This window comes from Candoia aspera, chromosome 1 (assembly GCF_035149785.1).
Source record: "Candoia aspera isolate rCanAsp1 chromosome 1, rCanAsp1.hap2, whole genome shotgun sequence".
Classification (NCBI taxonomy): Eukaryota; Metazoa; Chordata; class Lepidosauria; order Squamata; family Boidae; genus Candoia; species Candoia aspera.
Genome location: NC_086153.1, coordinates 31,705,182 through 31,732,636, shown reverse-complemented (window position 1 = coordinate 31,732,636; position 27,455 = coordinate 31,705,182). Strand labels below are relative to the sequence as shown.

Below are 27,455 nucleotides of genomic sequence, written 5' to 3'. Positions count from 1 at the left end.
GTTCTCATTCAGCAACTGCAACTGGGACTGGCAACTCAGTTGTTAAGCAAAGCAGTTGCTGTACTTATGATTTTACTTCAGCTTTCCTTTGCTTTACAGTGTCAGAAGGATGCAACCCCAAACAACTGGGTGAGTCGAAACAGTGGAGGAGGTTTCCAGAACTCAACTCATGAGGAAACCAGGTAAAAGGGCAAATCTTATAGCCCTTTTTTCTCACTCCTCCACCCTTTGGAATGCGCACCTGGTGCTGGGATAATTAGCAAGAAGAGAATTAATATTTGTATTGACATTCATTGGAGAGGAAGGGATTACAAGAGAGTAAACAGGCACACAATGGGGAAAACACATTGAAAGGAATGTGCTACTGTCAGCTGTTTGCCTAGTGTGCTCACAAGCTGGCAGCTCCAAGGGCTTAGGAGGCAAAAAAAGCCTTCAGGGTGAAACTGATTAGGGTTTTGTCAGTGTCAGGCAGGGGCATGAGCCCACCTAAGTAAGGTCACAGAGCTGAGCTTGTTAACTTGTGGTTAGCACTTTTTAGGGACACACTGCACTGTGGAGAAAAGCCACTCAGGAAGAGATAGCTTGTTTAGGCAATCTCTCGGCTCTGCAAGGGGGAAAAGAGTAATAAAATGGGTCAGGCACAGGACGTGTGCTGACTGACTGTAATGGCAAACATATAACAGAGAGAGAGAGAGAGATGCTGTGAAGTTCGTAAATGCAGGCATTGGTTGCAAGTCACTGTTGTAACGGCGGTTGCTGTCCGAGACAGTCGCCAAACAAGGACTACCTGTAATAATGTTTCATTTCTAGAGATTTCCCTATTAATTTCCCAGCTTCGTAGCAAGGCTCAAGTCAGCCATCAGAGCTATCGTGTGACTTATTAACAATATTTTGGATATTTTGTGTACTCACCCAGTATCAGCAATGTCAAACCATTGAACAAGGCACCAACATAGGTAAACACCCACATCAATACTGCAAACTGAAAGAAAACAAACTAATGAAACTACAGAGTATGGTATATCTGCTTAAAGCTCAAAGCGAGTCTGCAACTTGACTTCAACTCATTGTCTCTTATTAAAAATGAAGAACAAGGAAAACGAAATGAAAACAAGCAGATTAACCACACCAGTTTTACTTGTTCTTTTCTTTGCAAAACCACTACCGTACTAGCAGCACAAGCTGAAGTTGCTCTGGTGGGCTGTAAGCTGCTCCAACTCACAAACTGCCTGCCTTGGCATAAATGGTACACTATGCAATTCTAGGTTACCTTCCAATGCATTTTGATACAGCCAGGCCATGAAATGTATTTCATTTGTTGATGCATGAGCTCACCTCTTCCCAAGGGGGCAGACATTTTCTTTTCCCTTTAACTCTTGAGTGCCTGTAACCTTTGCCTTCAAGCCTTGTTTTAAAACCAGTTATTTTGGAACCTCCATATAGAACAAGTTGCAACAAAGCCATAAACAGTGGAACTGTTTGCCAATTTGCCTCAGAGCCAGTTTCACGTTTTGTGTTGCCTTATATAAATAAATAAGTAAATAATACAAAATCAAAAGCCTTAAATCAAAAGCCTATCATTACAGGCATACCTCGGGTTCGGTTCCAGACCACCTCTATAAAGGGGATTTTGCAATAAAGCGAGTCACACAAGTTTTTTGGTTTTCCAGTGCATATAAAAGTTATGTTTGCACTATACTGTAGTCCAGTGTTTCTCAACCTTGGCAGCTTTAAGCTGTGTGGACTTCAACTCCCAGAATTCCCCAGCCAGCAGCAGAAGTCCACACAGCTTAAAGTTGCCAAGGTTGAGAAACACTGCTGTCGCCTATTAGGTGCACGGTAGCATTATGTCTAAAAAACCCAATGTGCATACCTTAATTAAAAATACTTTATTGCTAAAAAATGCTAATCATCATCTGTGCCTTCAGCAAGTTGTAATCTTTTTGCTGGTGGAGGGTCTTGTAAAAAAAAAAATGCAGTATCTGCAAAGCCCAATAAAGCAAAGTGCAATACAACAAGGTATGCCTGTATCATGTTTTAAGTTTAAGCAGCATAGCTGGGTGATAATACTTTTATCAGCCAAATTAGGTATTATCCAAGGGTTTGACCAGTTCTCCCATTTTACGTTTAGATGGCTCCTCAAGCCAATCTGTTTATGACTCCATCCCTTGCCACTATCACTATACAATTCTTAAGCTAACATGGGAAAGGAAACCTTTTACCTTTAGGGAATCCACCAAATCGTCCACTAGGAAGAGGCGCCTGAGCTCCTTAACTGTGCTATTGAGATGACCAAGCGCAACATGGCTGTATTTCTGAACAAGATCCTCAGACACAGCAACATCTTTATTCAAGTAAGCTCTGGAAGAGGAAACATGCCATTCTCAATATACTTCTTGGCAACCAGATTTTTTAAGGTCTCCAAATTCCCAGCCAGAGCAACAATGAAAATGAAAGGAAAGGTCACACGGTCAAAGAGTTGTACAGATGAACAAGCCTTTAGCACATGCCTCCACTAAATTATTCAAGGGTTTCTTTCCAGGGACTGACATGATAAATTATGAATAAAAATAATCCTGACCATTTAACAATGGCTGACAAAGGGGAAGAAAATGCTTTTTATACATTAAAGGAAGACTTAACAATTGAAATAAAGTCTTAATCATAACAAAAAAATTAAAAATACACTATTAAGGCTAGCAAAGAACCAACCTTTTTTTAAAAGTGTGCACATATGTACCTAGCATGTATGTTTCTTTATTTTGTCACATTTTTATCACCACCCATCTCCCCCACACGGAGGGACCCTGGGCAGTTATACAGATGAAAATTATCTATTAATAAGAACTATGGTAATATAGCTAAGAAATTTTAATAAACTGACCCTTAAATTTGTGGGTTCTTCAAAGCTCTTTGCTGTTGTGATAGTTTTGCAGTCAAAAAATTTTTCCAACACTTTTAAATAATAAATCCCCACGACCAACCCCACGCAAAAAAAAAAATGTATTTTTAGTTTTCCAATGTTTTGCAAGAAAAACCTTAGAAACTAACAAGACTAGAATTAATGTCTTATACTGCATCAATATAAACATCCTAGGAAAAATAGACAGTAAGCCAATAGCAAAATATTTTCAAGGACTGCTGGCTAATTTTATTTCTTCTTGTGCATGTAATTTTTATTAAGGATTTTGATTACAATAGTAAAAACTAATACAAACTAAAGAAAAAAGAACAAAAAGTGCAAGCAAAATGAAAAAGAAGAGGGAAAAAATATAATAGAGAAAAAGAAAATAAATATACATATAAAGAAATGACTTTCAACCTTCGTTACAAGTACAAATTTAATAACTCTTCAGCTCTCCCTAAGGTTACAGATATCTCTTCATCCGATATCCCATCCCTTATCCATAAAACATCAACTTTTCAATCCTGGTGTCAGCAAAAAGTCAATAAAGGGTTGCCAGAACTTTGTAAAAAGTATCTTATTTTAACCCTGATCAAATAAACCAACTTTTACTTCTAACAGTCTTAATCTTTAGTTCATTCAAATATTGTCGTAGGATCTGATTTCTCTTCAAATCTTATTTATGCCATCACACAGACTTCTTCAAGGGTTTAAGAAGCCTCTTTTGTAGATCCAATAAGAAAACATTTTTCAGGTCATTCTTTTGATTTGTCATTTGTATTTCCCCTTTAATTTTTAAAACTTCAGCCAGTTTCTTTTGTAGATCCAATAAAATTTCCTTTTTCAAATCATTCTCTTGGCCTCTCATTTGTAGTTCCACTTTTGATACTTTGTCTTGTCAGACAAAATTTGCTCTACATGTGTCATTCCCTCATTAACATCTTTTGAACGTAATCTATCAGACATCATTACTGACACTAATTTCTAGCTCCATTCTTCAAAGATCTCCTTTTAATATTTCCAATGTTATGATGTTTTATGTCATTTTGTAAGTTCCAGTATTAACTGGAACTTGTATTTTTATTTCCTTCTACTTAGAATCTTTAGTCCCCTCTAGTGTCCAGTTTCTAAAATCACAGTCACTATCTTTGTTATGAGCCAAGATAGCCAAAATAATTCTGGTTCCCACAAGACGCTATTTATTTTTTATAGTTAATTCCAAAATCTTACTAGTAAAAGTCAATATTCCAAATTTAATTGGACAGACCTTTAATCCATTTGTAATAGATCAAAATCTTAAGTTTTTTGTTTATTTCAAATTCTTTTAGGTTCTTAAGCTTGTAATTAAAGCTTGAACTGAAGCTAAACTCATCCAGCGACTTTTCAAACTTGTCATTCCAAAGGTCTCTAATAGCTTTAAGATGGTTAATAGGCAATTTCTGAAAGTGATTAGAAAGTGAGGCTTGAGAACTTAAGTATCCCTTAAAAGGCTCCACCGGGGTTGCAAGCAAGATGGCTAATCCCTTCATCTCCTGTCACTCAAACTCGTGAAGACCACTGTCCTTCTATCTCCTCATGAGGCGCAGCAATCTGGAGCACATGTGGGTGATCTCCCATCCTCTCCTTAACCAGTCTACTCACAGGTTCTTTAGTCTTTGCCACAGTTGTTGGCTCCACCTTTGTGGAGACATCTTCAGTTCACCATGCTTCCCATGGAAATCGATTATTTTATTTATTTCTTCCAAAAAAATTACCGTTAAGCATTGCGACCAGAGTATATATACCTATTTGTTTATCTCTCTAATGCAATCTTGCTTAAATTACTGAGCAAATATACTTTGCACTTTCAAAGAAACGTGGACAATCTTCAATTTTTTACTAGGCAATGATATAAACAAAGGGAAGTTGAGGTCAATTCACAACCCATGCTCAAGTCTTAAGGTTTCTACCAATAAAACTGAAGTAGAGTCCCACCCCCCACCCACCCTGATTTTGCAGCCTGTAGCATAGGCTTCTTATTTTAACGGAAGGAAAATTAAATTTCCTACCTAGCATTTGCCCTAGAGACACTAAATCATTTTAGGGGCCTATCATCCAATTTGTAGCATTACATCAGTCATTAATTAATTTAGGTTCCTGGGACAAATATGAAGTGTGAAGTGTGTGATTTTTAATATATCATGACTGCAAATGTTAATATAAGCTGCATAATACAAAATACTAGGAGTAAGGGGAAAAAAATCTGCATCTCTAATGGGTTAGATGTATAGAATGTCACAAAATCCATCTGTTGGTCTATCACATCTGAACACTTAAATGAAAATGTGTTTGCTCTCTAGATAGTTGTAATACAAGTCTTGCTCTAAAGAGTTCAAAGTAGGGCAGCAAGGGGAACAAACAACTTTGTACATTAATCATTAAGACCTGAAACAACAATCAGCAATCTTTTAAAGTCCAGGATGCCACTGCATCCCCACCCCCCATCAACTGAAATATTGTAAGAATTGGAATGTTTTAAAATATACTGTATATTTAAATTTTAATTTTTAGACCTTGAGGGCATCTTGATAGGATTTCTTTGTCTTAAGACTTCCATCTTTTGACACTAAAAGGAGAATTAGCTAAGAATATCTACCAAGGTAATTGAAATTTTGGAAAAACCAATAGACTCACTACATTATTCCCACTCCTCTAGTATCTATTTACATTCATTTATTTAGTGAACATGAGAAATAAAAATGATTTTAAAAGTGGACCAATGGTAAGCCTAGATGTATGAAGCAATCAAAGAGTCCCAGTTAGTACTGGCAAAGCAGACAACCCACTGAAGAATATGGCAGACAGTAATCATTCAATAAATAATCTGCAAAAAGCAAGATTAACTCATGGGAACCGTGTATGTACAGTCCTTGGAACTGCACAATCCCAGAGTCTCTATTAAGATCACAAATCACTGTGCCTCTGATATATGTTGGAGATGATAGCTTTTGTATATAGGATTTCTATACAAGTCCTGCCCAAATAATGCCCTCCCACTTATGTTTGTGTATGGTAAAGATGCCCTGACCCAAACTTGGTACAATGTTTAATATTGCAACATGTCCTTTAGGTTAGCTTAAATCTGATTACAGAGGTGACACTGACAACTTTTGGCAATGAAATAAGGCTGTGTTCATATAACATGCTGCACTAGGTTATTTAGATAATTTATGATTCATGTGTTTTGGGAAACCAGCCACTGTCTTTGCTATTGTATGAACCAAAATGTAACATAGGTGCATTTGGGCACTGCATGTTGTGTGAACCCAGCAATTATGTTCTGTTAATGTGGTTTAGGGTTTAGCTTGTATCCAGTGGTATTCTTCTACTCACGGGACATCACAGGCAGATCTAAGGTGTCTTTCTCCAGACTCTCTGAATACTCACCAGGTGAACAGAAATCCAGTTACATGTTGGACGTAGTCCAGAGTTCAAAGTAAGTAGCCCATCTTTCCAACTTCAAGTATTATCAGAACAAATGCAAAGGCCATCTCAGCTCCCATTCTACAGCAAATATAATTAATTATAAATAGGGAAAAGCACAAGCATTTACCTAAAGGGATGGCCTTCATCTGACTTCTGGACTGCCTGGATAACTCCTTTGTATATCCTAAAACTGATGGTCACTGACAGGAGGGCCAAGGCAATATAAGCAACCACACTCACGATACTGAACACTGTTAAAGAAAGAAGCAGGAACAAGCTGGCTCCAAACACCACACTGGTCTTCTTAACGTCTCGCCAGTATAGAAGGTCAACCACTAAGAGAGAGTTAAAGGACAGGAGGTTAGAATGCAGTCTCCAGTATTACAGCATAGCACCAAACCTGAATGTGTTATAAACTGAAACATAACAATAACATACATACATGCATACACACACCCACACCTTATTCATGCATTAAAATGTGTACAATATTTTCCAGTCAGATGACAGCAAACGATACTGTGAGAAATTTGAAGCCATTTGCTTTGTTTCCTTCCTATCCTGCTGAGATAAAACAGAATAATCAAAAACGATGTCTGCTATCTGCCAGAAGCACAAATGCTTACTCAACTAATTTTTAAAATTGAGGTCTTCGAAGTAGCATCCATGGAAACTCACCCTGTAAGTTCCCTGCCCCACCTTATCCTCCACATAACAACAATAATTTTAAAAAATGGGAAATGGCATATTGCAAAGCAAAATCACTAGCCTCTATCATCACTTTTATTTCCTAGAACATACTTGGTCCCAAATGGGCTCCATAAGCTTTCTTAGAAAATGAAAATGATGCGAAGCACGCCTAATCTGTCCAGAAAAAAAAGAGCATGCTACAGACGGGATATTGAGACAGAATTCTGGTAAACAACTGATTATGATCCCCATGGCTACCAATTTCTGAATGAGCAAGTATCTCTCCAGGCCACCAGTTTTTGTGAGCAACCACAACATGTTTTCAAAATTGCATATGTGCTCACCAGTATAAGAAGACCAGAGACCTCTGTTTTAGGAAAATAGATCCTTAACTTCTAAAAAAGCAGCATTAACATGCTTCTCCATGATTTGTGGAAGGCACTGGCCCCACACTAATACTCATGAACTTTGGCTCCCAGGCAACCTGGAACTACCAAAATGCAGATGGAGATAACAAGTCTGCTTCTTTTTCTCCTTTAACATACTCTGATCAAGGCAAACCCACAATGAAGACTGTATTAGATAATACATGTTGGAAACAAAGAGGTAAGAGTATATTAATGATCACATAATACAATAAGCAGAATTAGAAGTGCTGTATTCATAAGTGGAGGACACTGTTCTGCCTCTTAATGATTTATCATTGCAGTCTTCCTAACTTGGCCCTCCTCAAAAGTTAATTCTAGGGCTAAAATTTCCAGAATTCCCAAGCAAAATTCTCAATCCCATTGAGAATTTTGCACAACAAGCCTCGGCAAACATTACATAGAGACTACAGAATACAAAATATATTAAATTCAACAATAATGTCAATTATATTTTGGTCTCTTTCCTAAAACATCAAAGTATTGACAGCTGCTTATCTTTCTAAGTACTCTATATTCTGGCCCTTCAATTCTTACCACTGAATTTCATAATCATCTCATTTAAAAAAAACAGCCCTAGAGGGTTAATTCCAGCATGCATGGTGCACACATTATTGAAAAAATAAAACTACATTTCATGTAATATGTATGCATGTACCCACTGTGTATGAAGTAGGTTTTTTTCTTTTTTAAACTTGACACTAAAACTTACAAGAAAGCTATTTTAAAATTCATAGGTTATATATAATTAAAATAATACACACTTCAGCTACCTTGCAGGAAAAAGCATCATCATTCATTTCAAAATGGAAGCTAAATGTGTCCCTGAAAATGAGACCTGCTTAGAGGCATAACGGTACCAACTAAGAGATAATTTTTTAAAAATAAAAAATGCAAAGAAACAAGAATTTCATTCCTTCAGGAGATAAAGCAATCAGGCCTTCTCTGAAATAAAGATTGCTGGCTACGTTTGGTAAGCAAGGACAGTCATGTGGTATATTTAAAAATAGCACTGCTACAATCATGCCTCACATGCATTGCTCATCTATTTAGCTTTTTTCTTCACTTTTCAAGGAAGTGTCTTGGCAAAACAGTATTAATCTCTTTATTCAAAACTTTTTTTAAAAGGACTACAGTTGCAACTGCTATGCTAAGCTATTACCTATCCCATTTTCCCCTCACATAATACACACTTGTACCTCTAGTACGTGCCTTAACACTCAAGGGCTTATTTCACACAAGCCAGAACACCACATGCTCACCACTCCTGGCATCCATCTCATGGGTGTTGCCTGGGCTTCTACAGTAGATTAGCAAATCTTTCGACTTCCTGCTAGAGCACACAAAGGTCTTCCACACAAAGGTCTTCCAATATATGCAGCTGCCTCGCCAACAGTGAGGAAACCCCAGACTACTAGAAAATATTTTAAGCTATTGCCCAATGGCTGATGCCGCTGTAATTCTTTGGAATGCAGAACATTTTTTTAACTATACACGATGCAGCACAATTTGGTTTTAGAAACAAGCAAAGCAGTCACTGTGCATTGCATTTCAAAAAGGGCTCGTACAATCCTACCCAGCCAACCTGGTGAGCTCCAGATGAGCAGAACTACAGGCTGGCTAGAGAGAACCTTTTTAGAAAATTTGAAAAATTTGGAATTAGAAATCTAAATAAATGGAATAATATTTATGCGTATCTGTCTTCCTGTTCAGCAAACAAATATGAGCATAGTCTTTTTATGGATTTGGAAGTGCTAAGCAAATCCTCTTTTTCACTGAACCTGGTAATCATGTGTTGGACTACACCATTTCACACCATCACAAAGGCCTCCTATAATTTGAATGCTCCCTATGTGTTGTGTGTGACCCCATTACTTTCCTACAGAATGCTAGACTGTCATGGCAAAAAGTTCTTATTGTAATGCTACCTTCCTCTACTGAGGTAAGGTTTCTTTCAAGTCATATAACCCCCCATTTGTAGACATTAACCAATATCGGATAAATAGAAAGAACCTCTGAAATACTGGAAGCAAGGTTCAGCTCCTGCTTTGCCATGACAGTTGATAACATAAACCAGCCAGTCAGTCCCTATCCTCAACTCTCATTTATGTCACAAGAGCACTGAAAGGATAAAATTGGATGGCAGAAATGGGAAAGTGGTATCCAGCTCCTTGGAGAAACAGAAAAGGGCATCCTTTTTGTAATTTTATGACTTGTACTAACCTATTTATTTATCTAGCTTTAATTTTTTTTTTTAACAAAACTATCTTTAATCTTGCAAAGAAAGGAAAAAAATTAAAGATACAAACTAAAGATACAAACCACAAAGGGAAAAATATATCTTACATTTTATGCTTATCAATGGTCACTCGTTTACCAACGAATTCACTACTATAATATAAACAATACAAGATATTATCGTAAGACATCACAAAATATAACAACACATTTTGCTGCATCCTTTGATAGAAAATACTGTCTTAACCCTCTTCTATCCATTCATAAAAAATCTTATTCCCCGTCCCTGAATTGTCTGGCAGCAACAAAATACATCCCAAAGGAAGAGAAAACCAAGAAGGCAAAATGGCTGTCTGCTGAGACACTAGAAGTAGCCCAAGAAACGAGGAAAGAAAAAGGCAACAGTGACAGGGGAAGATATGCCCAATTAAATGCAAAATTCCAGAGGTTAGCCAGAAGAGACAAGGAATTATTTTTAAATAAGCAATGCACGGAAGTGGAGGAAGACAATAGAATAGGAAGGACAAGAGACCTCTTCCAGGAAATTAGAAACATCAGAGGTAAATTCCAGGTAAAAATGGGCATGATCAAAAACAAAGATGGCAAGGACCTAACAGAAGAAGAAGAGATCAAGAAAAGGTGGCAAGAATATACGGAAGACCTGTATAGGAAGGATAACAATATCGGGGATAGCTCTGATGGTGTGGTCAGTGAGCTAGAGCCAGACATCCTGAAGAGTGAGGTTGAATGGGCCTTGAGAAGCATTGCTAATAACAAGGCAGCAAGAGACAATGGTATCCCAGCTGGATTGTTCAAAATCTTGCAACATGATGCTGTCAGGGTAATGCATGCTATATGCCAGCAAATTTGGAAAACACAAGAATGGCCATCAGACTGGAAAAAATCAACTTATATCCCCATACCAAAAAAGGGAAACACTAAAGAATGTTCAAACTATCGAACAGTGGCACTCATTTCACATGCCAGTAAGGTAATGCTCAAGATCCTGCAAGGTAGACTTCAGTAATTCATGGAGCGAGAATTGCCAGATGAACAAGCTGGGTTTAGAAAAGGCAGAGGAACTCGGGACCAAATTCCCAATATCCTCTGGATAATGGAAAAAGTCAGGGAGTTTCAGAAAAACATCTATTTCTGTTTTATTGACTATTCCAAAGCCTTTGACTGTGTGGACCATAACAAATTGTGGCCAGTTCTTAGTGGTATGGGGATACCAAGTCACCTTGTCTGCCTCCTGAGGAATCTGTATAATGACCAAGTAGCAACAGTAAGAACAGACCATGGAACAACGGAATGGTTTAAGATTGGAGAAGGGGTACGGCAGGGTTGTATACCCTCACCCTACCTATTCAACTTGTATGCAAAACACATCATGCGACATGCTGGGCTTGAGGAATCCAAGGCTGGAGTTAAAATCGCTGGAAGAAACATTAACAATCTCAGATATGCAGATGATACCACTTTGATGGCTGAAAGCCAAGAGGAACTGAGGAGCCTTATGATGAAGGGGAAAGAAGAAAGTGCAAAAGCTGGCTTGCAGCTAAACCTCAAAAAAACCAAGATTATGGCAACCAGCTTGATGGATAACTGGCAAATAGAGGGAGAAAATGTAGAGGCAGTGAAAGACTTTGTATTTCTAGGTGCGAAGATTACTGCAGATGCTGACTGCAGTTAGGAAATCAGAAGATGCTTAATCCTTGGGAGAAGAGCAATGACGAATCTCAGTAAAATAGTTAAGAGCAGAGACATCACACTGACAACAAAGGCCCGCATAGTTAAAGCAATGGTGTTCCCCGTAGTAACATATGGCTGCGAGAGCTGGACCATAAGGAAGGCTGAGAGAAGGAAGATAGATGCTTTGGAACTGTGGTGTTGGAGGAAAATTCTGAGAGTGCCTTGGACTGCAAGAAGATCAAACCAGCCCATCCTCCAGGAAATAAAGCCAGACTGCTCACTTGAGGGAACGATATTAAAGGCAAAACTGAAATACTTTGGCCACATAATGAGAAGACAGGACAGCCTGGAGAAGATGCTGATGCTGGGGAGAGTGGAGGGCAAAAGGAAGAGGGGCCAACCAAGGGCAAGGTGGATGGATGATATTCTAGAGGTGACGGATTTGTCCCTGGGGGAGCTGGGGGTGGTGATGACTGACAGGAAGCTCTGGTGTGGGCTGGTCCATGAAGTCACGAAGAGTCGGAAGCGACTGAACGAATAAACAACAAACCATCCCTGAATAAATCCAATTTTTGGAAGTCGTGTAATACAGAATGTTTTAAGCCTTCAATTTAACAGACTAATAGGAAGGAAAGAGTTTGTGAAAGCAGAATACCCATTAAATTCACAGGAGATTTTACACATGCACAAAAGCATATAATGTACAGATTTTGTCTATTGCATCTGAAGTCTGTTAAACTGAGTTGCACCAAATCAGTGATTTCCTATATTTATGCAGCATAAACAATAATGTTCCTAGCCACAAGAAGAGATCAGGAGAGAGTGTAATATAATGAAATCCCTCTGAAAATCCTGCTTAATCCATTTATCCAATACTTCTGAGGACCAAACATGAAGCAACAGCATCAGATTCATAACTTGAATTTCCCAGTCATTGGGGGGGGGGTTGTCTAGCTTTAAAAAGAAGTGGGGCACAAGGATACAGAGTGTAGAACTCTCCCTGCCTGCAGCCTACATTCTTGAGGCTCCACTTTCCAACTTACCATAGTTGAGGGGGGAAAAAACCCAATTCTCTTCAGGAATTCTTTCAAACCCCTTAATAACGTCACACTGGGTCACATGATTGGGACAAGAAGTGGCTTAGAATGCAGGAGCTGGCAACATATATAGACACTGCCCAACTTTCTCTCTTACAGATATGCACTGCAAGAATTTTGTTTGGTGTTTTTTTTTTCCCCCCTCTGCAGCACTCTGCCACATCCAGCCCATTTTTAATCTTTCTTTTGCTGATTTTTCCTCCTATACCAAATCTGATTCTGTTGAGTTGGAAGGAAAAAAAAATGTAAAGCCACCTTTCCTGGTGACTTTGAAGGCACATCCATGTAGTTTTGTTGACAACAATATGGTAGTACAGGTAGTCCTCACTTAACAACAATTGGGATCAGAATTTCGGTTGCTAAGCAAAGTGGTCATTAAGCAAATCCAACCCAATTTTATGACCTTTTTGTGGCAGTCATTAAGTGAATCACCATGGTCATTAAGCCAACCACATTTGTAAAGCGAATCACCCAGGTACCCACTAATTTTGCTTGCCAGAAGCTGGCTGGGAAGGTTGAAAATGGCAATCATGTGATCGCAGGACACTGCGACGATCGTAAGTCAGTTTTTTCCAGCACCGTCATAAGTCCAAACCATCACTAAACAAATGGTCATTAAGCGAGGACTACCTGTAGTTTGCCACTGCCTCCTTCTAGGTGTTGTTTTTTTTCATTTTCCAGTACAACCTACAGCCAGATTTCCTGAGGATATTCATCCAAGCATTAACCAGATCCAAAGCTGCTTAGCTTTTTAAGATCAAGCTTTCTTGGCTATCTACTGCACATGGTTGGGAGTTAAAGCGATATGAATTCTAAATGAAGTGGGTGCCCATTTTTTGTTGGTGTTCAGAGTCTTTGAAATGCATACAAGAGAGCACACTTCAAAAAAGGGACAGGGTCAGGATAAAGATTAAATCTGATTTAATTTTAATTTAGGTAGTCAATACCATTAATGTATATATTCTTCTGCCACAATCAAAATTGGTGGCAATTTTTGAAGATCCCCTGATTGCCATCTCCAAGGCTTTGAGGAAGTGCTTCTCTAGAACAAAACTGAACAGCAAATTTCACTGTGAATATACAGAATTGATGCAGTCTTGCATACAATGACTGGTTAAAACATAAAGTATTAGCCTCACAGCCCATGGGTTAAAGACAGCAGCAGCAGCCATTCCAAATCAACAAGGAATTCTGCAAGAACAAAGCATTCTCCCTTCCACTCCACAGATGCTTTCTTCCAACTGTTGGGGTTTAACCAACAGCTATATGGATACATACCATCACAAATTTCCTGCTTCTGTCATGTTTGTCAATTTGCAGTCATGCAGTAAAACCCTGCCACAGAAAAACCCTGAGACATGAGGTACGAACACAAAATAAACTTTTGTGAACTGCTTCACATAAATAAAAAATGTTTTTATTATCTACCCCCCAGGATTTCATGTGGTCATGCCCATTTTAGCACTGAAGGAATGATTTTATTCTTGCTCTTTTTGCTCTTAATTAGGGCTAAAGGCAACCAGAGATTGGTAAATTAGCAACCTAAGCCAATTGCCTTCTATCTGTAGTTTAGGGTTAGGGCCGGCTACTGTTTCTGCATCCAGGACATAGGAAGTTTATTATCTGCTTAAGCAACGGCCAGGAGAGAGATTTGCAAGTATGATTATACGGTATGTCTAGAAACTCAGTATAGAAAGCTGAGTGTCGCAGAACACCAACTTTTGTGTCACATGTGATGCTAAGCCATGTGAAGATTTAAAAACAGACAAAGTTGAGAGACATCAAACATCAACTTTCTGTGCCAAAGTTAAGTCACCCACACTTAAGCATCTGGAAGTATATCGCCTGTGGCCTGGTTACCTTGCAGAGCCTGCATAAACTGAAACCCCAGAACAAATTCAGGATAATGCATAAAGTTCAAGATTATGAACAGCAGCAAAGCAACAATATTAATTATGAAAACAATTAATGCCCCTATTCTTGCAGCAATGTATCTGGGGATTCCATCTCAAACTATATTCTACACAGCACTTTAGGAATATTAAGAGCCCACCCTAGCTAGTAAAGTTTCAGTATTAGTAACTACATTCTTTTAAGCACTATTCGCTCCTGACTATGTGAGATTATTTCAACTATCTCAAACTATTACAGCTATATTTGATAGGGATTGGGGAACACGTTCTCAGCAGGCCACTACATATTGCAAAAGTTTTCAGGTAAAAGTTTCAAGGTAAGAGCTACAGTTCAAAGTTTTACAACACTAAGCTGCAAACTGACCTTGCAGGCTATCTCCTAGCTGTGACTCACGTATATTGCTATAAACAACTGCCTAACACTAAATCAAATAATTAGTTAACAGAACCCCTCCAAAAGTTGTCATCAAACTGAAGCTTTAGAATATAACAGAAGGTACAAATGAACAATATTCCTTAATTCAAATTGATAGTAAACTGGAGCCATGCATGTCTTTGTCTTGACCTTACCCATTTGCAATCCTTAAGTCAAAAAGTGTTATGCAACCCTGCTCTGCAACAATCATTTCTCAGCCTTTCAGCTAAGATCAAGCCTAGAGTAATACAGGGTCAGAATCTTCCAACACTCCTATGATGGGTGAAACCCCTGCCCAAACATGTACAGTTCATTTTTTGACAGACAAGAAAAGGCAGACCCCTGCTGCTCAGCATTCTTAGCAATTTTCTGCAAGTGCCCACTATTAACAAAACCTAAATGTAAATCAACCAAACACAACCAAAAAAATCAGGCCCAGTGCCAGCTCCTCAGGAAAATGCACTTTGACTTGGAAAAGAGGTGTGTCTGATATATATGCATCTGCATATATTCAAACATGACTATCTTCGCAGTTTCAGTAGTACCACCAAAGTTCCTACACTACATAACACACAGCTTTAGTCCCATCACATTACACACGAGATTTTAGATCAGCACTTTCTGAACACTAAAAAGTGGTATTTATGCAAACTCCTTTGAGTTCTCTATCACTCTCTCTTTGGTGGGAGAAAAAAACAGGAAATATTAAAATTTATTTTAATTGTTCATCTTGTGCATACAGTTAATGAGTAAATGCTATTCATCCCCAGGAGTTTTCTTCTGAGTAAAATTGTGGGAAAGGATTGTAGGCTTTATTATCTTAAAGTACACTAATCATTTTTGGACTTTTCAACTTTTTTTCCTAGTACATCCAAGTATGTCCTAAAGCGGATTAATGGCAAAAAAGTAATTCTAGTGCTCCTTGTTCAAGCCTTTGTTCAAGGCTTTGTTTGATCTTTACACAAAAGATCAAGACAGCCAGTTTGGTCTAGTGGTTAAGGTGCTGGGCTAGAAACCAGGAGACTGAGAGTTCTAGTCCTGCCTTAGGCATGAAAGCCGGCTGGGTGACCTTGGACCAGTCACTCTCTCTCAGCCCAACTCACCTCACAGGGTTGCTGTTGTGGGGAAAATAGGAGGAGGAAGGAGTATTAGGTATGTTCGCTGTCCTGAGTTATTTATAAAAATAATAAAGGTGGGAATAAAATAAATAAATAAAATGGTAGCTAGAGACAGTTGCAATATCTAGCTGAAATAAGTTTAAAACAGCCTGTGAGGTGATTCAGACTGGTTTATACTATTTTCAGATAGCACCTTAAAAGATTTCGCCCGAAGCCAGAGATGTGCATGGAAACATCATAAATGAGGTAGTACACAGAATTTTGTGCAACAATCCCATGGCAACCACTTCATTGGATCATGGCACTTTACTGATCCTAATCCTGCTTTCATCATTTCAGACTAGTAAAATTGTACAGTCTTCACACAGATGATAGCTATCATATACATTGGAACTGTGTGACAATATAATGAAAAATATTTATCTATCATTTCATTTTTAATAGAAAAAATTCTGTAATATAAATTATCAGGAAAGTAATCCTTTACAAAACTCAGGATTATGTATTTCACATTTCCGTACTGTTTACACTAAACAAGTATCTGAAGGATTACCACAATCTTGCCACATTTGGGAGAAAGCATAACTATCAGAGCAGATAAAAATTTGATTTACTATAAGGCAGTTTGATATCATGTCCACCTTAGTTAACTGAAAACATCAAGGTAGAAAAAAAAGTACGGCTAAAGCAAATTGAAAAAACAATGTGCTTATCCAAGTTTTGCATATTTCTGAAACCACAGCTATGAACTTTAGACTCTATACCATCTTGGCTAGGTTTCCCCTTTATCCACATACCCAAACCATTCAAGAAAGTTCTGCTTAGAATAAGCAGATTAAAACATGAAAAGTGAGATTTTGTCCTGCCACTTGAACTGAAGCTCAAATCTGAGGCCTAGACTTAAAATTCTTAACATTTTCAAAAACAGATATTTAAGACAGAGACTGAAGGGACAAAGGTCAGTGATATATCTGGAGTTACTTCTTCATACAGACTGCTTGGGATTTGAAACACTGATTATTAAACTAGAACATTTTGCAAATCAAGGAGACCTCAAATAACATTATCATCTAAAAATAGCCAGGCAGAGCTACAAAAGAAAGTCTGTGAAAACTAGGGAGAGGGAACAGTTCTTCATTGATTTTACCTATGTTTTCTAAAAGAGAGTGGAGAGGATTATGGTGTATGGAAAAGATAGAGAAAACTAGAAAACTAATGTAACTAGAGAAATGTTACATTAACCAACACTACTTAAAAAGAAGAGACAAAAATACAGCCCAAGCCATTTTCTTTCAGAGCAAGCGTAACAGCTAAACTGAAGTTGGCCCTGATATTTGTTCAGCCAGGACATACCAAAGACAAGCTGTTCTATGCTGTCAGATGACAAGGTTTAATCCACTACAACATTTGCAGAGTCAAATAATCTCTCCCCTATATTTAGCACTAGTTTCTAAAACGATTTTTGTTCCTCCTAAATTTGCTCTCACGTCTGTTACAAATTTACCCCTATACCATGCATACCATAAGCTTTTTGTATAGAAGTCAACCCATAGCACCTCAAAGACTTAAAAGAACAAGAGTAAAACTGCAAATACCCTTATCCTTCCAACTGCTCAGCTGACCGTCCATCTCTTCACAATGGATCTGCCCCTCCAACTGGGTTTATCAATTATGCATATCAACGGAAAGGCTGCAGTTGGAGAAATAAAACACTGAGACATGAAACATCAGGCTTCCTCCAGCAGAGGTCTGCAGTCGCTCACTTGCTGCACAACTGCTGCAGGACTTAAATCACCTGACTGTCTTCTGGGTGTGAAGCAGACTGACGCAGTACAATCTGTAACTAGGCTACTGATCCTCAGTTCAATCTGCTTACCGCGGCAACCATTTGCTTGTTGATAGTACCAAAACCCAGGGGTGGTGGGGGAGAGGGACAGACTGATGCCGCAATACAGAGACAGAGCTTTAATGCATTACACGCAGGCATCGCTTTTGGACTGTGAGAGTGTTTGGAATCTTGTGTAAGAAATGTGTATGAGAGAGAGCAAGCATATGTATGAATAGAAAGGTTTTTAAAAATATATATAATCCATATTTAGGATGAACATTTAAACTCAGACACATATATGCTGGCAAATGGAATGTTAAAGCAGCATATTTCTAGCACACAAAATCCTCACTGCACATCAATTACTTTAGTAATTAAACTGATCATATCAATTGATCACATCATTTACTTTAGTATTATTCCTTTCACCACTGAAGAGTAGAGTGCATGTTTTACATAGTACAATAAATGAAGAAAGGAGAAAAAAGAGAATACGAGTGAATTGCTTGTGCTAAGAGAATACCAGTCAATTGCTTGTGACTCTTAGCACAGAGACCTTTTTTCTTTTTAAAACAGACACCTGGCATGAATGAATGAATGAATGAATGTATATATATATTTCAGTCTTCTTGTGGATATGTAGTTAATTGGCAGCACTAACTTACGTATGTAGAAAAGCATTTTATAAAAATAAATGTTGAACTATGCAGCAGTAAAGGAAAAATTAAAAGAAGCAGATGACTTTTCATCTATAAACACAAGGTGGCACCAACTGTCTACTTTAGGTTTTTGTAACTTTCTGAAGAAATTGAAATTTCAGAATTCTGGGTAAACTACTTAAGAATTTATAGCCTGCCTTTAAATAAAGTTTTCAAAGTGAGGCACAGCCAAGCCAAGGGATCAAATTAATAATCAGCCAGCAGAAACCTGGAAACTCATATGTGAAACAACTTCCAAACTGAAAAGCCTATATAAAGGTTATACTGAATTGTCTGAAGGCACATGATACTTAAATAGTTTGGAGCCAGATTCTATACTGGAACCCAATTAACATTCAGTTGGGACTCCACCTTTTTACTTTAAATCCATCAATTTGTATCCTGCATTCTGAAACAACAAAGAACACATCTTGACAACTTCTATGTGACATCCTTTTAGACATTTAAGAGTGCTATCATACACCCTCTTCACAAACTCACTCTTTTCAAGAACAAACATTTCCAATTCCTTCAATCATTCTTCATGACATTTAGATTTTAGTCTCCTGATCATCTTCCTTTGGATGCTGTTCTGGTTTGTCTAAATCCTTCCTAAACTGTGGTGCCCAAAGCAAGACACAATACATGTTAGAATACATACAATGAAAAGACTATGTAAAGTGAGTTAGAGCTTGTGAAATCTCCTTTGTTTGAAATATTTTAATAATATATAAAGTATATTGCAAACCTGTAAACTATAGTAAAACTGGGATTAGAAAATGCTTTAAATTATTATATTGCTTATCTTGGTCTATACTGCATTATATTTTTATTGCTTTGTTTGCATTGCACTTAGATATAAGTACATTCCAAATAAAAATGCTAGAATTACTTAATCCCCCTGAAGAACTCGAAACAAAGTTAGATACTAATGTCTAATGATCTGTAGCACCTAATAAGTAATTAATGAGTTCTTTACCCTTCCAGTGGAAAGCTGGCAAGCAACATTAATTAAAAGTGAGATCACGCTGAATTTTTTAAATATTTGAACAAAATACAGTGCTTCAGAATCCAGGCTTCTATACCCTTGTAGGAGCTCTTTCTTCATTCTTTGTAATTAAGATCCTAACAGCCCATCTTTAGCTAGGGCAATGATATTCTCCAGCTAGCAGTAATCCCTCCACACTTTAAATGCACTGTTCTACAAAACTGAAATACCCAGTTTATAGTAGACATTGCAACCGATTACAATCAGGCAATATAAACATAATTTATTTGAACATATAACTGGGGTTTCCATGAGACAACACAGAAGCCACTTTTATAAAAGCAATCATCTTACTACATACAGTATATTAAATATTTTTGTTCCAAGAGCCTACCTGAAACTTTAAATATTAATTAAGGAGGGTCTAAATTATATATTGGGACTAAAATGAATGTGATTGGCTGACATTTTTACTGTGAGTAGGAAAAACACAGCTATTATTATAACTAAAATTAACTCTGAAGATCATCTATTATTCTTTTTTGAAAAGGTCAGAAAGCTAATTATATACTGTAGGAAAGCTAAATATCAAGGCAAGATAACATTTGGCAGCAAGTCTTAATCAATTAATCAGTTGGGTTATCAATTATCTTATGAAAATTCACTACCAAAAGTTAGAATGACAGCTTCCAGTATAGATAGATATGAGTGACATTCAATTATTCACATTTTTGTTTTTATTATTTTAATGTTGTAAGCCACCCAGAGTCATATATTTGAGATGGGCAGCTATATAAAAAAAAAAATTCCTTCCAGAATTTGCAATTTAATTGCCAAGTTTTGGCCACACAACACTGAACATTCTCAGACAATCCAAAATACTTTTTTTAACTATACACCTGCACTTGACAGAAATCAGACATTAAAGTGGCATTATGGGACAATGTAGAGACCTGCATGAAGGCTAAACAATGACTGTCCTGTGCCAGAAGATGTTTCCTGCTGGGTCAGAGGCTAAAGCATAATTTACATGGCTCTTCACATAATTCACAAGAAGAGCCATAAGGTTTCGCAATGGAAAGTTTCACACTATGGCAAAACAATTCAATGGAACAACAGAAATAGATAGAAGTCCCTGCTGAACAGGACCAGTAAGTAGGGACTGTGTTCGCACAAAATTCCTCCAATAATTTCTCTAGGCAACTGGCCTACAGAACAACTACTTAAGCTTTTAGATATCAAGACATCCTGTAAAAAACATGAGTTTAACTCATGTTTTTTTCCTTTAAGTCATTCCTATCAAAGTTCTAAAAGTCAACCCTTCTCTTTTTACTTCTGAGGAAGAAGTTCTAATGTAACTGTGCCTCACTGACACATCACACTTACAAGAGACTTTGGTTAGTTTTGGCAGATTCAACAGTTGCAACCTTTCTGGGTTCAGGAGGCACCGACTATACTAATGCATGCCATTGTTACCTTCCAATTGCACAACTGCAATTTGCTTTACATGGGCTGTCCTTGCAAAAGCTACAGATAATACAGAATGCAGCTGCCTACTTACTGACTGGTAGAAGCCAGTACAGCAAAGCAATACTGATACTGCAAGGGTTGCACTGGTTGCCGGTTAGAGTCCAATTCAAAGTGCAGGTAAAAATCTTACAAAATCCTTTATGGCTCCAATTGTCACTGTGCCAAATTCCAGAAAAAAAATTCCAGTCCAGTATGTCAGGCTGAGAAGACATGCTACAGGTTCTTACCCACTGGGAAAATAAGGGGGAAGTAGAAGCTGACTTTCTTGGTTGCAGCCCCCTTGCCCTGGAACAGCTTGCCCCAAAATCAGCATGATTCTTCCTTTATTATCATTAAAAAAACTAGTGAAGACTGAAGACCATCCTTTTCCATTGAGCCTCTGAAGGACAGAGTGCTACATAAAGCTGCTAGCAAAGGGGGGGGGGGCGGCTAGTGGGTTGATCAACGTGACAGTTCAGAGGAAACAGCATTCCCCCTAAAATTAAACTGGCCCCAACCTTGCTGTGATTTTAAAACCTGGCTGTTACAGCAGACCAGGTGGGGGTGGGGGGATGGTATAACTATGTTTTCTCCTACAGTGATCCCCCCCCCCTGCCCCAGCACAAGAAACGGACGTAGTGGCATATTGTTCCATTGTTTAATTTTTACTATTTTAATCCCGGCTACATAAGCAGCTCAAAATCGACATCAACCTGAGTGGCATAGAATCTTATTTTATCTATCTATCTATCTATCCATCCATCTATCTATCATATTTTTATCACCGCCCATCTCCCTCATACGGATCATTTATTTATCTTAATAAATAAATGATCACACTTTTATTTTAAGGTAGATTGTTACTGTCTTATTGGGGTAACTCGTTAAGAATAAAAACGTGGCATAAAAATGTGTCTAAATAAAAAATTAAAAAAAAACAGAACCTTGCCACAGAGTTAGGCACATGAAAATGCAGAGCCTGTTCTACCTGCTCTGCTGAAAAGCCACCTACATCAGCTGTACCATGAGAATTCAACTTGTTATGTGGTGTATGCATTTTGAAGATTCTTTGAAAGCCACCTGAAAGAGCTTGCATCCTGAAAGGCAGGATATAAATGGTTTTGGTACGATGTAAAAGAATAGTTAATTTGATATTGTTTCATGGCATACCATATCAGCTGCCCATGGGTTTTCCTTTCATGCTGTCCTCTGGTGAGAGGAGATGGGCAGTGACAAATTTGATAGACAGACAGATACAGCGAGCGAGCGAGCGAGCTAGGATAGGGTCCTGAATTTCATGTTGGATGAGGAACCAAATAATATCCAACCAAAGAAACTGTGTAATAGCATCACTACAGTTTGAACAATGAGTCCTAGAATAATGTAATATAAAGGTCAACAATTCCATACATCTAAAATTGTCAAAAGATGGTTGTTTCCTCAATTTATGGAATAATCCCAATTCTGTGTTCCACACATTACAGAATAGTGTGGGGTTGCCCTAATTAACGTACTTAGGCGATTCTAACGAATCATCCCAGATCTTTGTGATAATGATGGTAAGTACACTCATAGGAAGTGCTGCTGGAAAATATAAAATAAAAAAGCTCCAATTGTACTTCTCAAATTTAAAAGGATATATTATCCTCAGGATAACTCTCTGAGTGTAAATCACACATTAGCAAATACTGTACAAAGGAGAGAAGCTTAACTACCCTTCTTGCTAAAATAAGACACATGTAGTATTGTTGGGTGCAACTTGTAACGGGTGCAATTTCCGACAAGCCACATGAAGGGCACAAGAACTGCTGAAGACAACAACTTTTCTCCCATTCTTTATTGGTCCACTATATGCATTTAGGGGTGTGCTGTCTCTGAACTAAAAAGACCCATTTAGCAATCAATCAATCCTTTATTATGGTCACAGACCAGCATAAATATCCTCAAACAGCTAGTGAAATTTCTCTTTTGCAAATTTGTGAAGACCTCTTTCAATGTAACATCTAATGAAAGCAAATCCTTTAAGTTAATTATTGTTCACTTGGACATAAGAAATGAACAGACAAGGCTAAAAAAAACCCTACTCTTACTAAACCATCATCTTTACCCTTTACTCCTAAAAATACCCAAATGTTTCCTCTTAGTGACGACGCTTCAGTCCTCTCCCATTTCTGCTTTTCCAGCTGTGAGGTACTTTTTCTAAAACAAAATAACCAGGTCTGTCTAAGTATGCCAGACAAAGCCACACTGATTTATATAAAGACCTTAATACTGACTGTTTTAAATCCTTTTCCTTCTTATATATGGATCTAGTCTTTTGCATTGCCACTGCATATAAAAAACACATTTCTAGTGAGCTAATCAACATGAACTGAAAACTGGAAGAGCTAAACACACTTCTGTATCAAAATGAGGTTGCAGTAAGTAGGCCAGAAGTTTCAGTAATAAGCATAATAAAATGTACTTGCATTCAAGCACTGCACTAACACTTACAAGCATCTCAGTAAATTCATATTTAAAACTCACAGAATTCCCTGTAAAATGTTGGATTTTAGGTACCAGAATTCCCAGCCAGCTTGCTCAAATGAAATTCTGGAAGTTGAAGTTGGATGCATGCAGAGAGAATCAAGCTGGGAAAAGCTCACAAAAACAGTTTAAACTAGCAGCATCTAGTTGCTGTTTTTCATTTCTGTTATTATCAAGATGAAACTTAAACTAAAATGGATACTTATATTCAGAACAATGGCAAGCAGAGAACATAAATGGTCTTCTCAGCAGAAGGAAGAGCTGTATAATGTGAATAATGACACACACATTTAGAAATATGACATGCAGAAGAAATGTAACAGTTAATGAAATGCAAAAGAATCGAAAGCAGATTACCTGAAGGCTCACTCAGCTTTGATGAAAACACAGAAAGGGATTTCTCCTTTTCTTTAACTGAAGCATCTTGGCTCTCAGCTTCCTTTCTTACACTGACTACTTTTTTCTCTGAGAGCAAAGGAATAACATCAACTGGGGGCAAATGCTCCTTAGCTGCTTCTCTGTCCAGGTCCTCAGAGGGTTTTTCCAAAGAAAGATCCTGCTCTTCAAATTTGATATGTATGTTCTTTAGAGACAAGTCCTGTGCTACTTCTTGGTAAGCAGATGGTATCACCTCAGCTTGAAGAGCTTCATAAGGCTTTTTACTTTCATTCTCCTTTAATGTATCTTCTGTACTTCTCATCAACTTGTCAACTTGATAAGGGACTGTGTCATCTGCCTCTGGAGTGGACTGTGCAGACAGCACAATTTTGTCTTTCATTATGGGTTCCTTAAAAACAGGAAAACCATCAGTATATGCGCTGAATTCTTCCATATGTTGCTGTGGAGTCTTTTCTTTCTTAGCTAAATCTGCAGCCTCTGCTTCCAAACACCACGTAATTGGTTCATTTTTCAAAGGTTCCAGTTGAGGCTGGAATGACTCCAAGTAGGGTTCACTAAGGGAAGATTGTACTTCTTTGTATTTCTCCTCCTGGCCTCTGTTTGGTACAATATTAGTAGTTGTTTCAAATGATGACCCTTTCACAGCTTCTTCTTTCTGCACAAGATTGACTTCTGGTTGACTACTAAATGAGTAGCTTTTTTCAGATGGCAATGAGGTCCTTTCAAAATGCTCCGTATATTCAGGCACAGGTTGTGATACATGCTCTGGAATCTCTGCTTTGGAATGATCTGTAAACTCTGATGAAGAGACTTTGCTCTCCTTAACTAAATCACACGCAATGGATATATATGAAGTATCTAAATCTTCTAGAGGTGCATTATTCTCATTGTCAGGTTTCTTAGCAGCTTCAACCTTGGTTTCTTTTGCCTGGATTACTGGTACATTCATCGCTTCCTGATAAGATGGCGGTTTCTCAGATTTCTGTATTACATTCTCATAATCATTCTCATATTCATCAGCAGCAGTGAAAGTTCCAAATGGGGAGATTTCAAGCTGCACAGGAGGCCCTCCTATCACAGCAGAGCTTGCAGGTAATGGTGCTTCCATAACAATATCTGGTAAGACAGGGGATGGAGATGCTTCAGACCCTCCTTCAAAGGAAGGACAGAGCTGTACAGCAACATTCAAAGACTCCTGTGATGGCTCAGATGTTTGAACCAAATCAATCTTTGTTTCATAAGCAAGCTTGGGACCAATTACATCATGAAGTTCACTCTCAAAAGCTTCTTGAACTAAATCTGGAGTTAGACCTTCAGGAACATTAGCATCAGAGACCTTCTTCAGCAAATTCTCTTCTTTATTTGAATCAGCTTTCTGACCTTGGCCACTTGCCAAATCGATATGGGTACTGCCAAATTGGTCCATCATTTCCGCTATCTTTTTCTCATCCGTTTTATTTTCAGAGGTCTTTTCTTCTACTAGAGGGAGAGATGTAACCATGTTCCTCTCAATTTTCTCTGATGATTCAAATTCTGCACAAGTAATATAAGACTGTGAAGATTCCTTTGAGGCTTCTGGAGTATCAAGAAAAGAAATATCTTCATTGCTGCTTTCATTCTCTTTTTCAGTGACTTTGTGGGCAGGCAGAGTCTTAACGTTCTTGGCATCATATTTATCTTTAATACTTCCTAATTTATTATCTAGCTCATTCTTAGATACATCTTCAAAATCACTACTTTCATTACTAACCCAGGAGAGTTCAAAAGGCTTTAAATCTGCATATTCATCTCTTGAATAATGATTATCTACTAAAGTCATATTTTCACCACGATCATAGATAGCATGCTTTCCCTCTTCACTTTTATCTTGCTCTGCAAATAATTCAACAGGTGATTCTAGAGGAGAATCCTGTTGACATATGGATAATTCTTCTGTATCAGGAATTCCTTTAGCATCCAATGGTCCTTTCGTCTGAAATAAGCAGAATGAGTGATCCCCAGCATGTGAAGGTTTTAAATTTGCAATTTCACCACCATCATCTACAAGGAATGGGTTTTGTGCAGTTTTGGTAGTAACTTTAAACACATCACTTCCAATTTGACTGTAACTATATTTTGCAGATAGTCCATCTGATAATGTATCAAGAGCTGCATACTCTTTAAAAGGATTGGCTGAGAGAGTAGAGAGGGAGGGAAGAGAAGCAGTAGCATCAAGAGAGGCAGCAGCAGAATCCTCTTGGCTGGCTGAGCATGCATGACCCAGTTGTTCTTGCAAGTCCATACCTTTGTCTGTGGCCGTGGACAGAAAGGAAAGTTAGCAGCAGTGCAAGTAATCTCAAAAGTCAAGGCAAATTCTAATGACAGGTTCCAAAACAATGGCTAGCCCAAATCTTACTGTAGAATGATTAGTAGAAAGAGCATGCAAGATTGAATTAAGAAAACAGTATAAAAGTTAATGAAGCAGTGAACACTGTGCAATACAATAAACCTCTGGAAGAATTCAGAACAGTATTAAGCATACAAGCTTGATAACACAAATCTGAGTACTGAGTTCTCCTCCTAATTCTCCCTTTAGGAAAAAAAAGAAGTTGCCAATGAAGATATATTATCTCTGAACAATAATTCAGAGACTGGCTAGTGGCTACAGATAGGCATTACTTTTTCCCTCCCCAGCTTTTATTGTATGTGTATTAGCATTAACTATGTCCAATACTAACCAGCTTCAATGGAAATCCTGTTCAGCATTAACCAGAGTAAGTGCTAATACACATGAAGAGTAAACCCTAGGAAAGAGGAAATTAATGCTAGGGAAAAGGAAGAAGACACAAGCCTGTAGCCAATTTCTAAACTAAGGTTTAAAAACTGGTAAACATTATACTTGTACTGGTTCACATAACATGCCTGATAAAGGGGGAAAAAGCTGATTAGCAATACTAACATCAATACTTCATTACTTCTAAGTAATTAATGCCAACTCTATGTCAGCAACAGTAACTACATAAAAACAGTTTAACAGTATCTGAAACTTCTTATAGAGAAGGGTCCAAGAATTCACAAAGTGTGGTTTAAATTTAGAAACATTCACTTTGAATCTGAATGTTGTGCCATTACAAAAAAAACAAGTTATGTTTATTAAATTTAGAATGTTTAGCATTCTTGGATCCAAACCAAATTTTAGTAAATACACACAGACACCATTAGTGGGAGGGGAATACAAAGGACACTGGGCATACTCTAATGCAAAAGGCTAGCTGAAAGAACTTGCCTGCAGAAGAGTGCATCAGAGGTGCAACAGGAAGAGCAAAAAGGGTCTCATCTGAAAAACAAATACAGTATGACCTCAGAAGAAATAATTATATTTTCAAAAAAGAAGTAGGGGGAGGAAATATTCAGTTTACCATCTGTAACAGATCTTTTACAAACAAATTTTTACAGAGAAATGAAAACGTGAATATAGGGGTTACATACTATACGTTTCCAGTTTTTGACTACAAACAGCATCCTCTATATCAGATAGAAGTGTAAATGGTATCATTTGTATAAGAGGAA

The 27,455-nt window shown here is 37.8% G+C and overlaps 1 protein-coding gene across 3 annotated transcripts in view; it reads right to left on the bottom strand.

Moving 5' to 3' along the window:
* RTN4 (reticulon 4) overlaps nt 1-27,455 on the bottom strand; it is a 51,622-nt gene that overhangs the window by 5,097 nt on the left and 19,070 nt on the right. Inside the window, exons 1-4 of one of the 3 annotated variants that reach the window (XM_063301362.1) lie at nt 23,865-26,419; nt 6,498-6,705; nt 2,223-2,361; nt 913-982 (exon numbers count right to left, since the gene is read on the bottom strand). In XM_063301362.1, coding sequence (XP_063157432.1) covers nt 913-982; nt 2,223-2,361; nt 6,498-6,705; nt 23,865-26,187 — 2,740 coding nt within the window. In that variant the 5' untranslated portion in view covers nt 26,188-26,419. Of the gene's footprint in view, nt 1-912; nt 983-2,222; nt 2,362-6,497; nt 6,706-17,553; nt 17,713-23,864; nt 26,420-27,455 lie in introns of those variants that run through there. The other 2 variants (XM_063301378.1, XM_063301371.1) reach the window with 2 other exon arrangements.